At 39.4% G+C, this 16,406-nt stretch overlaps 1 protein-coding gene across 3 annotated transcripts in view; it reads left to right on the forward strand.

Annotated features, from left to right (window-relative positions):
• The window catches only part of LOC140477207 (sperm-associated antigen 1-like), a 133,217-nt gene that overhangs the window by 54,869 nt on the left and 61,942 nt on the right, over positions 1-16,406 (forward strand). For all 3 annotated transcript variants that reach the window (XM_072570697.1, XM_072570698.1, XM_072570696.1), the window contains exons 11-12: positions 6,582-7,055; positions 9,737-9,836. In XM_072570697.1, the coding sequence (XP_072426798.1) occupies positions 6,582-7,055; positions 9,737-9,836 (574 nt within the window). The remainder of the gene's footprint in view (positions 1-6,581; positions 7,056-9,736; positions 9,837-16,406) is intronic.

Below are 16,406 nucleotides of genomic sequence, written 5' to 3' on the forward strand. Positions count from 1 at the left end.
CCCAGAGTACCATAAGTTTAGAGATATAGATTATTTATTTCAGTACAGTTTTGACTTTTGCTTTTGTAATATCAAACATGCCAATCTAGCATCTCATTACCAAGAGACAAACTCTTAAAACACCAAGAAATTGATCATATGTTGCTTTTTATTCAGAACAAAAGCTGAAATAGATCAACTGTCAGTTCATAAACTTCAACAGTAGTTGGTGGCCCCTGTGCCAATTAATGACTCCAGTAACCTCTACCCCAATTTAGTGAAAACTCATATCCTACAACCACTGCACTTTGGTTTTGCCCGCCATGTCAACTCACCAACTAGCCACCTTGCATAGACCTCGTAGCCATGCTGCGATTAACTTAAACAAAGTTAATACCTATCACAGACTTCACTATGCAGAATAAATACTCATTCATGAAAGATCATTAAATACACTTAAATCCCCTAATCTACTTACTCACTTATAAAAATAAAAGTTTCTATTTATAACTCCACATTAAAACAGATGTTTCTTTGTTTGAGTTATCAATGCAACTGTGAACTTAAAACTCTCCCACTTTAATAACGAAAGATTGTTGAAAGCAGACCAGCAGATTTAATGTATAATGAAAGCAAACGGAGATTGAAGCTGCTAGTAAAGTTTTTTTTTCAACTCATGCAGGCAGTGTTATTTTTAAAAAGTGCAGTATATTTAAATAGCTTCACAAATTACAATTCCTACATACCTTATGTGCCCTTTATGAGCACATAAGTTAACTGTAAAAGTTTGTAACTCACATTGGATAAGATCCTTTTTAGAATTAATTTGGAGCCTGTTTAAACTTAGTACTGACTTCACATGTCGTTGCTGTTGTCAGGCTTCTATAATGGAAGATTTGCCAGAAATGGGAATGTCTTTCAGAGTAGAATATTTTGTAAAGATCCTAGGACTCTCCTCACTACTATGAACATCTAGGCCAAAGATAGAAAGACTGAGATTGGCGTATACACTGGGAAAGCGGGACTTGAGATAGGAGCAAAGAGGACAGAGAGAACAGTTGGTCGGTGAGGGAGAGAGAGAGAAAGAAACTTACATTGCTAACTGACACAACAGTGAATCTGCACAGTTACTGTGCAGATACTCTAGTTCATGTATCTCTGGACATTGGAATTCACAAACACCAAAATTCACAGCTGACCTTGGAGGAACCTGTGTGGGAGAGCTCACAGCACAGGAACAGTTCTTAAATGTAACCCTGCTGTCAGTCAGCAATAGTGAATAGAGTGTGCTCTTTCCTGATTATATGTTTTATTATAATCTTGATTAAATTTTAAAAATATAAACTGTAAGTATGAAGTTAGCCTGGAGCTCTTTTTTAAGAACAAAAAGACGATGCTTTTTTCTGAATCTATAGATTGTGAAGGAGCAAAGATGGCCTTCAGTAGAGTGGTATGTTCTTCCTGTAGGATGTAGGAGTTTAGGGAGAGTTTCCATGTTATTGGTGATTATGTCTGCAGGAAGTATCTTTGGTTGCGAACCTATAAGATCGTATAGATTGGTTGTAGCGGCAGTTAGAGGCAATGAGAAATTTAGACGAGCTAGGGGACGGTGATGGAAGGCAGTTATAGGATGGAAGAAAAGCTGCAGATACAGTCAGGTAGGTGGGTGAACTCCAGGAAAGATTGGAGAGGTAGGCAGGTAGTGCAGGAGTCTTCTATGGCTATCCACATTTCAAACAAGTTTGCTGTTTTGGAAAATATAGGGGGTGATGGACTCTCAGGGAATGTAACATGAACAGCCACGTTTCTGGTAATAAGACAGGCTGTACTGTAATAAGGGGTCTGTCAGCTTCCAAGCAATTGATTATGATAGGGGACTCTCTAGTTAGAGGCGCTGAGAGATGTTTCTGTAGCCAGCAGCAAAAAATCAGAATGGTATGTTGCCTCCCTAGTACCAGGATCAAGGATATCTCAGAGAGGGTGCTCTCAAGGGGGAGAGGGACCAGCAGGAGCTCATTGTACACATTGGAACTAATGACATAGGAAGGAAAAAGGATGAGATTCTGAAGGGAGAATATAGAAAGTTAGGCAGGAACTTAAAAAGGAGTTCCTCGAGGGGAGTAATATCTGGGTTACTCCTGGTGATATGAGCTGGTGAGGGCAGGAATAGGAGGATAGAGCAGATGAATGCGTGGCTGAGGAGTTGGTGTATGGGAGAAGGGTTCACATCTTTGAATCATTGGGATCTTTTCTCGGGTAGAAGTGACTATACAAGAAGGACGGCCTGCACCTGAATTGGAAGAGGGTTGATACACTGGCAAGGAGATTTGCTAGAGCTTCTCGGGAGGATTTAAACTAGTACGGTGGCAGGGGTTGGACCCAGGAAGATAGTAGGAGAGAGGTCAATCGATGACTGGTACGGTTGGGAAAGGGAGCGAGTCAGTCAGGCCAGGCAGGAATAAAGGAGAAAACAAGGTACCACTGATAAATTAAACTGCATTTGCTTCAATGCAAGAGACCTAACAGGGAAGGCAGATGAACTCAGGGCATGGTTAGGAACATGGGACTGGGATATCATAGCAATTACAAAAATGTGGCTCAGGGATGGACAGGACTAGCAGCTTAATGTTCAGAATACAAATGCAATATGAAGGATAGAAATGGGGACAAGAGAGGAGGGGAAGTGGTATTTTTGACAAGGGATAGCATTACTGCTGTACATAGGGAGGATTTCCTGGGAATACACTCGGAAGCTATTTGGGTGGAACTGAGAAATAAGAAAGGGATGATCACCTTACTGCGATTGTACTTGGAAGGAGATTTCAGTTATCTGTAAGAATAATAAGTTGGTTACGGTAGGGGATTTTAACTTCCCAAACATAGACTGGGACTGTCGTAGTGTAAGGAATTTAGATGGAGAGGAATTTGTTGAGTGTGTACAAGAAAATTTTCTGATTCAGTATGTGGATGTATGTACTAGGGCGAGTGAATCCTTTTGTATAGAGGCAGTAGAAGTAAACTTAAGAGGAAATTGGAAGGGCAAAAAGGGGACATAAGATAGCTTTGACAAATAGGGTTAAGGAGAATCCAAAGGATTTTTATGAATGTTACGGACAAAAGAGTAACTAGGGAGATAATAGGGCCCCTCAAAGATCGTCAGGAAATGGGTATCTTACATCAGTGTTTACTGTGGACAAGGACATGGAAGACACAGAATGTGGGGAAATAGATGGTGACATCTTGAAAATGTCTATATTACAGAGGAGGAGGTGCTGGATGTCTTGAAATTCATAAAAGTGGATAAATCCTCTATGACTCTAAGTGTACCCTAGAACTCTGTGGGCAACTAGGGAAGTGATTGCTGGGCCCCCTGCTGAGATAATTGTATCATCAATAGTCACAGGTGATGTATTGGAAGACTGGAGATTGGCTAATGTGGTGCCACTATTTAAGAAAGGGGGTGAGGAAAAGCCAGGGAACTATAGACTGGTAAGCCTGACATTGTTGGTGGCAAGTTGTTGGAGGGAATCCTGAGGGACAGGATTTACATGTATTTAGAAAGGCAAGGACTGATTAAGGATAGTCAACGTGGCATTGTGCATGGGAAATCATGTCTCATGAATTTGATTGAGTTTTTTGAAGAAGTAACAAAGAGGATTAATGAGGGCAGAGCGGTGGATGTGATCTACATGGAATTCAATAGCGCCTTCAACAAGGGTTCTCATAGGAGACTAGTTAGTAAGGTTGGATCTCATGGAATACAGGGAAAGCTAACCATTTGGATATAGAACTGGCTCAAAGGTAAAAGACAGGGTGGTGGTGGAGGGTTGCTTTTCAGATTGGAGGTCTGTAACCAGCAGTGTGCCACAAAGATCAGTACTGGGGCCACTACTTTTCGTCATTTATATAAATGATTTGGATGTGAACATCAAAATGGACAGCAAAGAAGCTTACCTCAGAGTAGAATGGGATCTTGATTAAATGGGGCCAATCGGCTAAGGAGTGGCAGATGGAGTTTGATTTAGATAAATGCGAGGTGCTGCGTTTTAGGAAAGCAAATCAGAACAGGACTTACACACTTAATGGTACGGTCCTGGGGAGTGATGCTGAAAAAAGAGACCTTGGAGTACAGGTTCATAATTCCTTGAAAGTAAGTCACAGGTAGATAGGATAGTGAACAAGGCATTTGGTATTCCTTTATTTGTCAGAGAATTACATACAGGAGTTGGGAGGTCATGGTGTGGCTGTACAGGACATTGGTTAGGCCACTTTTGGAATATTACGTGCAGTTCTGGTCTCCTTCCCATTGGAAGGATATTGTGAAACTTGAAATAGTTCAGAAAAGATTTACAAAGTTAATGTCAGAGTTGGAGAATTTGAGCTATAGGAGGAGGCTGGGATTGTTTTTTTAAAATTACTTACAGTGTGGAAACAGGCCCTTCGGCCCAATAAGTCCACACCAACCCTCCGAAGAGTAACCCACCCAGACCCATTCCCCTACTTTTACCCCTTCACCTAACACTACGGGCAATTTAGCATGGCCAATTCACCTAACCTGCACATTTTTGGAATGTGGGAGGAAACCCACGCAGACACAGGGAGAATGTGCAAACTCCACACAGACAATTGCCTGAAGCGGGAATTGAACCCGGGTCTCTGTCACTGTGAGGCAGTAATGCTATCCACCGTGCCGCCCTCGAATGTTGGAGGCTGATGGAGTGACCTTATAGAGGTTCATAAAATAATGAAGGGCATGGATAGGATAAACAGACAAGATCTTTTCCCTGGGGTGGGAGAGTCCAGAACTAGAGGGCATAGGTTCAGGGTGGGAGGAGAAAGATATAACAGGGTCCTAAGAGGCAACGTTTTTCACACAGAGGTTGGTGCATGTATGGAATGAGCTGCCAGAAGAAGTGGTGGAGGCTGGTACAATTACAGCATTTAAAAGGCATCTGGACGAGTATATGAATAGGAAGGGTTTAGAGAGATATGGGCCAAGTGCTGGCAACCTGGACTAGATTGAGTAGGATATTTGGTCAGCGTGGATGAGTTAGACCGAAGCATCTGTTTCCGTGCTGTACATCTCTCCGACTCTGAGTGATTTGTCGTCAGATAACTGTACATTGGAGAAATCCTGTAATCACTATGAGAGGGCTATGTTGGAAAAATTTACAGAAAAATGAGCATGGTTCAAATATTTGGTAATAGGGAAGTAAGATAAAAATTAAAAGATAAAGCTTTTTCTGGAGGAGAATGGTTGAGTAGCATTTGGGCACTAAGAAAGGAGCTGACAGAGAGAATGGTTGAGGATGGTGTGTGGGGAGAATGGGGAAAAGAGGATTGTGTTCTTTTGTGATTTACAAAGCTTACAATCTCCCTTTTGTCAAAGCACTGTGCTTGCAGCTAATACCTCCATGAGAACTCATTTTGGCTTTGGAACACATGCGAAAAGCCTGAGATCTCCTAGCCCTCATGAGATTGGGAAAAGAGCTTTGATGATTTTGTTTCTAAATTCTGCCTCTCTTGTCATGTTCATGAGCTAAATCATTTCCTCCCGTACTGTCATAACACTGTGGGTTGAACATTGTCACCCTTACATGATGAGCTTGGAGATTAGAACATTTAATTTGGTAGAGAGGAGCAAAACCAGAAACATGCTGCCTTCCCACATCCACCAGAATTAAGATCTGGGTGGAAAGGTTCATGGTTGTCCTTACCACCAACTGGGGCTCTTCAAATGCCAATTAAGGATTACATAGGATCCTCAGCCTGCCAGCAATGAGACTGACCCAGCAGTAGGTGAGGCTGTGCAATGCAGCATACCCAATGGGTAAAACTGTACTAGCAGCTTGTCAGCTGATGTAGTGGCTATTTTACTGAAAGCAATCAATGCCTGATTGAGGGACTGGACACGGGGAGAGAGTGCCTGCTGGAAGCCAGCCACATGCCCTGCTTCCAACACTCCTTTTCCTTTTCTCTGATTGGCTGGCAGCTCTTGCTGGGTGGAACCTTCACCCTCAAGTCCTAATTCCAGACAAAGGCTGATTGATGGCTTTGCCAATGCCTGACCGACATCAAATCGTTGCTCACTGGCCTCTCAGCTCACTGACAAGACTTCCACCTCCACCACATGATATGCCTGATGGCACTAAATTGAAATAAATTTTGTAAATGTTATAGAGAAGGAAAAGCTTTTCAGTCACCAAAGTGTTAATGACACAACTAAAGATATATGCTAAAGATCTTGCAGAGGCTGCTGAAACACTTTATTCTTCTTAGGGTTAACTTGAAGTTCGTGTTGTAATGTGCTTAGTTTTTGACTCACTATTATAAACCAAAATGCTCACTGATTGCACTGACAAAGGGGAATGGACTGCTTTATCATTCAACTAGATACGAGTCTACTTATGACCTCCTTTCACAGATCAACTGATTGCATATCTTACCTAAGTTTTTATACTTCTGCCATTGTTTTCAGTATGGAATGTTACGTTGTTTACACACTAAGCTTTGAATGTAATTTCCTTTCCTCCCCCCACTTAGACTGCAGTAGTTCTTTCCACTGATGCAATTTAGCCTGTAACATGTTCACTTCCTTACAGAATCTAGTAAGCCGGTGGGTGGAAGGACATCAAAAGCAAAGACTGTAATGGGGAATACACAGAAAAAGTATTCTCACAAACGGGGAGGTCAGACTAATGAAAAGAACTGCACTAAAGGAAAGGATAGTGGCAGTGCTACAACATGGAACAACACTAATAAAGAAGCTGAAGCTAATTCATCAGCACTGAGCAGAACTGAGCCAAGTAAATTTGGGCATGAAACTAAGGGTGAAAATGTCAAGAATGTTACAATTCCTGAGGCAAGAAAAGGTCATGAACCTCCGAGAACTGATTTGCGTCAAATGTTTCCACCTGGGTCAAGTTCAGAGACAGAAAAAGGAAAGAATAATACATGGGCCTTGCCCCCTGCTGTGGCAAATCTTAAGAGTGAAGGAAATCAGCTGTTTAAAAATGGACAGTTTGGAGACGCAGTGATCAAATACACAAAAGCCATTGCAGAGCTATTTGAATCAGGTAAGGTACCTTCTAATGTATTGACTTCTCTATCTGCATGCACCTATGTATTTATTCTATTTTTATGATGTGATATACAATCTTGAGGGCTAAAATGTCTTCATTACTTTTAATATTTTTTAAGATTCTATTTTATAGATGTTGAATAGGGATTCAAATGTAAAGGTAGAATGGATCTTTTTTCTCAAAGCAGATCAGAATTCACTTGCAAAACTATTCATTATATCACATTACTGACCATCTCATGTCCTCTATACAGTGCTAAAACAGCCTATAAACTGCAAAGATTCACAGTGAAATCAAATTATTGTGAAGTGCATGCGATAGCGGAGGCATTTGTTACTGTTATTTAGATGTACAAATACTTCAATTTTTATTTTACTATCATCAAGGATCTTTATAAGTGCAACAAATCCAATTCTAAAAGCGTAGCAATTCAAATCTTAAAAAAAATCTAATTTCAATTACTGATTCGTAATAAGTTAGTTTCTTAGGCAGGATGTGGGTTTGCCAAAGTGTCTGTGTGTTACAAAGGGGAAGAAGTGAGCAATGTCTGCTGTTTTTGCTCCTAAGCACCAATCCACCAGTGATTTCTTTGTTCAAACGTTTATGGATTTGAATATTAACAGAATAGAACCACTGTGTGATGCCTGTCAAAGTAGAACAATGAATTAACACATTTTAAGAAGCTACACCCATGGAGTAGAGGGCAGTCAATTGAACTTTGGATTACCAGGTTTAGAGAAAAGGAGAAAAAATTATAATTGGAGGAGAAAATGAAAGCATACTTATCTATGATTTGTCAAACAAAATCATTGCTAAGGTATATGGGAGTCCACTGTATTGGTAGTAGAAATCTAATGCATGAATTTGCACATCATATGTACATGAGAAGCTTTAAAAAAAACTCTGGTTGTGGCTAATTTTACATTAATATATTTTGTCACACAATGACTGACAAAATAAAATTTCCACTCCCTTCCCAAACTGAACATCTGAGCTCAACTGAAAAGTCTATAATGTAACTGTTAGGAGAATGGAAGAAACATAAGAAAAGGAATCACTTTTTGATCCAGAGGTAATGCCTGTGACACTTGCAGTGGTGTTGAAAAAGGAATGGTTGGAGAAGAGAATAAGAGAACTTCAAATATATATGGTCATTTATTTTTCCTCCATCTCATAGTATATGGTTTCTTAAATCAGAGTAATTATGAGTTGCCTTTCTCCAAATGATTCATTGGCTAAATATACTCCATAGAGACTGATTACTTTTAAAAATAATTCTGAACTTATAGTTAATAGCTGAAATAATGTCATGTAAAGATTTCACAAATCTTTAACAAATGGCTGAAAGCAATTTTTTTGTATACTAAATCTCTTTTCATCTGAAATATAAATGACAATTCATAGCACAGCTCTTTATAACCCAGTACCTTTTCTGGGACTTCAGGAGACTCACAATTTAAATATTGCAAATATAGAGATACTGCTTTGATTCCAAATGTAAATATCTTTCACATTGTCTTAGTAAAACAGCCGAAGACTTTTTCTGATCATTAATCTTCAGATCAGATCAAGTCAGATTGAAGCAACTGTCATGTAAGCTAAGAAATTCCTATGTTCAGTCTGTTGTCAGTGCTATGCTATAGATCAGTGAGAGTACTATACATTGCATTGATATCCTTGGACAAGGGAGAGAAAATTAGCCAGGATCTCTTCTCCTACTACTTAAGACTGTCCTCTGCTGCAAATTCACAGATTAGAGTTTGTCTGACAGCAATTCCTGCTTAGAGTTTTTTTTTAATTCACTGATGGGACATGGGCATTGCTAGCTGACCAGAATTTATTGCCCATCCCTAGTTGCCCTTGAGAATGTAGTAGTGAGCAGTTGTCTTGAACTGCTGCAGTCGTATTCTGTAGGCAGACCCAAAATGCATTAGTTGGGGAATTCCATGATTTTGACCTAATGATAATGAAGGAACGCCGATATATTTCCAATTCGGAATCGTGACTAGCTTGGAAGGGAACTTATAGTGGTAATGTTCCCATACATCTGTTGCCCTAGTCCTTACAAATGAAAGGGGTTGTGCATTTGGAAGATGCTGTCTGAGAATCTTTGATGAATTTCTGCAGTACACCTTATTGATCAGATACACTGTTATTACTGAGCTTCCGTGTTGGAGGGAGTGAATGTGATGACAACTGAGCATGCTATTTTGTCCTTGATGCTGTGAAGCCTCATGAATGTTCTTGGAATGCATACATCTGAGCAAGTGGGGAGTATTCTATCACATTCCTGACTTGTACCTTAAGGATGGTGGACATGCTCTGGGGGAGTCAGAAGGCGAGTTGCTCACTACAGTATTCCTAGCTGTTAACCTGTTGTTGAGTTTCTGGTCATTGGTAACCCCTAAGATGTTGATACCGGAGGATTCATTGATAGTAACACCATTCATTGTCAAGGGCTGGTGGTAAAATTGTCTTTTATTGGAAATGGTCATTGCCTAGCATTAATGTTGCTTGCTGCCTTTTAGTCCAAGCCTGAATATTGGACTGCTTTAGTAAGCTGGCTCTCACTTTGAAGTAGATTACTGACCTGCAAATGAAATCATATCCCAACATACCTTCAAAAAATAAGTAAGAGAGTAAATAAATGCTCTTGTGTTGTTTCTTTTTATTAGGGGTGGAAAGTCCACAAGAACTGAGCATCTTGCACTCAAATCGAGCAGCATGCTATCTGAAGGATGGAAATTGCACTGAGTGTATCAAGGATTGTACTAGGTGAGTGTAATGTTTATTATCATTTTTTTCTTGACAGAATTATGTTTCCAAGTTAATATAGAATTTGCCAGATGTGAAAATAATACAGCACAAATGCCAGTGTACTCCAGCAAAATGCTAGTTTAAAGAATATATACTGATTCATAGGGGCAAACGTAATTTTAAAATTAATGTACAGGAAAGCTTGCAGACTGGAATTTATGTGTGATAACCTCTATAATCAAGATTCCTACATTGCTTGCCACACAGAAAGCCTTGCACAAATTGTAAATTGAAAAATCGCTTGTCCTCAGGGCCAGAGGCATCAACGGTGTGACTCACCGGGAGTAGCTCACCATTCAACTCATCAAACAAAAATGTAGAACGACCTGATCTAGTGTGTCTAAGAACTTTGTGGGAATTTCGGGAGGAAATTGCAGGGCCCCTTGCAGAAATATTTGTATCATATATAAATATGGATGAGGTGTTGGAGGACTGAAGAGTGGCTAATGTTGTCCCTTTGTTTAAGAAAGGAGGTAAGGAGAAACTTGGGAACTATAGACCTGTGAGTCTGACTTTGGTGGTGGGTAAGTTGTTGGGAATGATTCTGAAAGAGAGGATTTATGTGCATTTGGAGGGGCAAGGAATGATTAGGGAGAGTCAACATAGGAAATTGTGTCTCACAAACGTGATTGAGTTTTTTGAGGAAGTAACTAAGATGATTGATGAGGACAGAGCACTCAAACTTACTCACTTGGACTTTAGTAGAGCCTTTGACAAGGTTCTACACGGTAGATGAATTAATAAAGTTAGATCACATAGGATTAAGAGTGAGCTTGCCAATTTGATATAAAATTGGCTTAACACCTGGAACCAGTGTGATGGTGGAGGATTGTTTTACAGACTGGAGGCCTATGACCAGAAGGGTTCCACAGGAATCAGTGCTAGGCCTACTTTTATTTGTCACTTATAAATGATTTTGATGACAATATCGAGGACATCGTTACTAAGTTTGTGAATGGCAACAAGACTGGTGATATAGTGGACAGTGTAGAAGGTTATCTGCCACTTCTTGGCCCATTGGACCCTCTGATCAAGATCCCTTTGTGCTATGAGGCAACCTTCTTTGCTGTCCACTACATCTCCATTTCTGGTGTGTCTGCAAACTTAATAAATGTACCTCCTTTGTTCACATCCAAATCATTTATATAAATGACAAAAAGGAGTGGATTCAGCACCGATCCTTGTGGCACACGGCTGGTCACAGATCTCCAGTCTGAATGTATATCTTAGCATCCATTTACCACAAAACTTAATCTTTTATTTACACTAAAGTTTAAAATTCTATCACTAATTCATTAGATGCAATGTATTTTTTCCATTATGGCTTAGAATGTCAACTTAAACACAGATGTGTCTTACCTACTCATCCAGATCATGATTAGATGGTGCTTGCCTTTTGCCATCAGGGGCTGTCTTGGAATTGTTGGCTTTTCTTGTGGCTTTTCTAATTTATTGAGCAGCACTCAATAACAGTATTCATGTTCACAACAATGTTATTGCTGTTTGTGCTGTTCAGTCAGATATCTTACCCCCTGCTACATGCTGTTTTAGCAGCTGACTAATAAGCTCAAATTTGGGTGCTTCTGCTATAATTCTCCAAAATTTACTAGCTTGGTTGATACTATCAGAGTTGTAAGTAGAAAAATTTGCACTTTTAACCAACAAAGCAAGAAGAAACTGCAGGATCAAGTTGTCTGAGGTCAAACCAGACCTTTTGCAACCTTAGTGTCATAGTTGGCCTCAAATCCACTGCATCACCCCGATCAGCCTTACCTTACAAAACACTGCCTGAGCTCACTTTGCTTCCACTCATCTACTGCTGAAATCCTTATTGTTCTTTTATTACCTCTGGATTTGAATATCATAATACTCTACATCCAGCCTTCAGTCTTGCATGTTATATAAGCTAGAGTTCATTCAAAATTCTACTTTCTGTTTCTAACTCACATCGAGTCCCTTTTGTCCAACTCTCCTGTACCTGCTAATGTATGTCTGAGCTAATTCGGCAAAATCTTTAATATTTGCATCCTTGTTTTTAAGTCCATCCATCGCCTCACTGCACCCTACTTCTGTAACTGTTCGGTCTTCCTTCCTTCAAACCTCTGAGATCTCAGTGCACTCTGGTGTTTGCCTGATTTTAATCATGCCACCATTGGTAGCCATCCCCCTAAGCTGCCATTTCCCTAAGTTCTGGAATTCTCTCTCAAGATCTACCTCCTAATTTAAGACACTGTTTATAACCTATCACTTTGACCAAGTTTTAGTTATCTTACCCAATATTCCATCATGTGGTTTGGTGTCAAATTCATTTTGATACTGCTGCTATTATATTGTTTGGAAATTTTAACTCTGTCAAAGACTCAATGTAAAAGTAGGTTGTTGAAACAAATCAAGTTTCATCTAGTTAACAACACATCAATAGGTTTAATGCCATGTGGGAAAATCTCAATAACTCATCAGCAATAGAAAAACTGAGTACTTAGCAAAGATTAGAATCATAAGGGAGATGTAGTGTAATTTTTTTGAAAAGTAGATCATATTTAATTCTTTAATAGATGTCTTGATTTATTGATCTACATTCTTCTGTAATTTTCTGCTCTCTTCAAAACCAATTTAAAACATCTTGGTGAGTTATAAGTTCCACAACATTAACCCTGGGAAATCAGGACTGCTGGGAGTTTGGATGCATGATGTCAAGATAAAAGGGAAATTGACAGACAGTAACAAGTGATACTCCTCGGGTATTTGGAGTTTTATCCGAACATACAGATATTCACCATTAACCAAAATTACCTGCTTATTTTGGTTATCTAGGAATATGAAGAAAGGGGCAGAAAATATTTGAAGAAAATAGATAAATTAAGCAAAATGCTGACAGCTATTTTTATTTTGGATGTAAGAATCACAATGGGAATCCAAATGGGGCATCATTGTGGGTAATGAATATTAGAATCTAGGTGAGCATAATTAATAGCAAGCACATCACCTCCAGGCTTTTGTTGTCTATATATTCATCTTTTTGCCACCCCAGCTTTCATCCTTCATAAACCTTAACTTATCTAATTTTCAGCTGTATGTTCTTTTTTTCACCAAATCCTGTATGTCCAGTCCCTCTTATCAGTGATCTAAGCAATCTCATCCTATTAAATTGAGTCATGTACCACTTGTTCAATAGTAACTCTTTCATATTTAGGTCCCAAAATATGAAGTCCACATGCAATTATGGGTGGAAGTGGATTCTGTTATAGGAAGGATGTTATTAACCTGGAAAGGATGCAAAAAAATTTACAAGCATATTACTGAGACAGGAGGGTTTGAGTTATAAGGAGAGACTGAATAAGCTGAGATCTTTTTCCTGGAGCACAGGATGCTGAGGGATGACCTTATGAGGACCTTATGAATAGCCAGGTCTTCTCCCCAGAGTAGTCCATAACTCAAGGGCATAGGTTTAAGATTTAAGAGAGGAAAGATTTTAAAAAGACCTGAGGGGTAACTTTTTCACACAGAGTATATGGAATGGTTGCCAGAAGAAGTGGTCGAGGTGAGTACAATTACAGCGTTTAAAAGATATTTGGACACATATATAGACAGGAAGGGTCTAAAGGGATATCTGCCAAATGCAGGCAAATAGGACTAGTTCAGTTTAGGAAACCTTGTCAGCATGGATGAGTTGAGCCAAAGGTCCTGTTTCCGTACAGTATGATTCTATAACAAGAGACATCCTTTACTCCAAAACGAAAGTAAGATTCTTTGCATATGCAAATAAGAAATAGAACTCCTGCTTGATAGCTCTTTAATTCTGAGAAAATGTTACTGCACCCAAAACATTAACTCTGATTTATTTCCACAGTTGCTGCGAGACCTGCTGAGCTTTCCCAGCAATTTCTGTTTTTGTCTCTGTCGCAAACATTGGTTTGCCCTGAGGCAGTCAGTGATAATCACCTGCAAAACAAGAAAGGAAGTAAGTCAGCTGGACATGAAGTTAGGAGAGACAGGAATTCTCCCACTAACTCTACATGAAAGTCAATGTCTGATCTGGCATCCACCCTTATTACTCATGGCTGGCCTTTGCCCTGCCTAGTTTATATAACAATGAAGTTTGAGGTTTACTCAGAGCCTCAACAACCCAGCAATGCACTGATAATTTCTGAATGGCCAAAATGTCAGATTCCTAGGTCATAAGTACTTCTTTAAAAAATCTACCTTTATCTATAAATCTCTTTGTGAGGGTACCCCATCTCTCAATTGCCTCTGACTCTAAATATCCTCACAAGTTTCCAGCACTGTGACTCCAGTTTTCTATGCTGCATCTTCTGTTCTTTTTATCCTACTTTAAATTGCAGAATGTTCAACCAGTTGAGTCTTATTCTTTGAAATTCCTCACATAAACGTCATATGTGAAGTCTTTGCAATTAGTCCCTACATGCTTTGCTGCAGTTTGTTCCGAGGCGTAGCCTTAGAAAACCTCTCCCTAAAATATTCCTAACTAATTAAGGAGAGTGGGTGCGATGATGCATCCATTCTGTCAAAGGCAGAATTTCTAAATAACCAGACCACAACCAGTGTTTGAATGACTGATCTACACATGGAGCTTTGAGGCTGTAGCAATCACAGAAAATGGAGAAAGGACCTTGAAAGGCAGTTTCCCACGTTTCTCGCTCTTAACTGGAGGTACTGCTATAGAGTCTCAGGCGCTGCATGAACATGAGGTCTTCATGGGCTGAAAGGAGGGGACAGTTGTTCTAGCAAAGCAGGCTTTGATGAGGGAGAAAGCAGAGTGTGGTCACTTCAGTCTGGAGACAGTGCACCAGGAGGATTTGGGATCTCAGGAGGCCATGATAGACATGTTGCATAATACTTTAATGTGCCAAGTCCTAAAGTTTAACTTTCACAGCATTCTGCTGCTCAGTTGTCCTCAGGTAAGTTCCAATCATTCTGATTTCTACAAGCCCCTTTGAGCAGCCAAAATATTCCATTACATGATCACAGCCGCTTGCCTCTCAGTTATTCTCCATAAATGCTGTCCTTCTTTCTTATCCCTACAGCTTACTGTGAATACTCTGCATTTCTTTGCCTTCTCTCCTTAAAGAGAAGAGAGCACACAACTTGAGAGGCAGAAACAAAGCTATACAAGCTCTTCTTGCTCTGCTGTTGCTTCGATGATTCTGATACTTGCTGGCATACTAAGAACAGGTGCTCTGACTGGGAGATCCAGATTAGAGTCTTAAATAAGTTCTTAACTGGTTTGGAAATAAACTTAATAACTGACCAAAAAAAATCTAGTGGGGTTCCTCACTTTCAATTCCTAGCTCACAGAAACTGTGAATGCAGCAGGCCGATGTCAGGATTTTGACTTGTTGCTAACTTTGGGTATGTAATTCCTTCATACACACAGATGTGCATCTCCCTCCCAAATCAGAATGTCTTTGATCAAGCTTTTGGATAGGTCTCACTCTAATATTTCCCTCTGTCTCTTGTCATCCTTTTTCTTATGCTGATTTTTGAATTGCTTTGTGATGTGTCTTTGCATTAGCAGTACTATATAAAGAATGATTATTATTATAGTTGCATCATGGCACTGTTTTTGACTTTTCAGTTTTTGTCAGTAACTGCTGATGCTCCAATGTGTTGCTAAAAACACACTTGGATTATTTTAGACTTGTGATTACTAATGTTAGTCTCAGATCCACTCATAATTCAAACTCAATGCTGACATTTTTGTATGAGAAATTAAGCTGCATAGCTTGCTGCCTTGTAGAATTCATATGTGTCTCATGTGTATTGTGCATCATGATTCACTGTTTGCAAACAGGAGCCATCTGAAATAATGCTATTTTGAAAAATTGGCATGGGTTTGAACTTGATGTATCATCTAGCAAAGTGCTTTCAGGAGTCAAAGATGAAATTAAGTTGAAAACTAATATGAAAACTTATAATTTATATTGCCTTTAGTTTCAAAATGTTTATTTATAGAGAAACTTAGCACAGATCACATAATCTGCAAATTCCCAGAAAATGTCCTATCATATTTTTAATTCAGCTTTATTTCAAAATGCATCTTAAAAAAAAATTTTAAAAAGAAAAGAATATTTTATATTTATATTGAAGTGCAGAAGTCATTGGTTACTTATTGACAAAATGCTATGGTTGCACACTGCAATGGAGGAAAAATCTGACTAACACAGCAATTTCTTGAGCTGCTGCAGCTGCGGAATTGGACACCACAAGACAGTTTTGCAGTGATCAGTACATTGGTTAACTGTATCATACTCCACAATTTTTATGAAGTGAACTTACAATTAAAAGCAGTGAACCTGTTCTTTGGCTTAGAATCATACATTTTTGTGGACTTAATATATTTCTCCAGCTAACCAGCTCATGCCAGGAGGGGGAGTTGATACAAAGGTATTTTGACAAATCTGCATAATTAGATTCTGAAGGAGATGGCTGAGGAGGATTGCGGAGGCATTGGTGGTGATCTTTCAGAATTACTAGAGTCAGGAAGGGTCCCAGAGACTGAATGTGATA

Source organism: Chiloscyllium punctatum, chromosome 5, assembly GCF_047496795.1.
Source record: "Chiloscyllium punctatum isolate Juve2018m chromosome 5, sChiPun1.3, whole genome shotgun sequence".
In the NCBI taxonomy this organism is placed as follows: domain Eukaryota; kingdom Metazoa; phylum Chordata; class Chondrichthyes; order Orectolobiformes; family Hemiscylliidae; genus Chiloscyllium; species Chiloscyllium punctatum.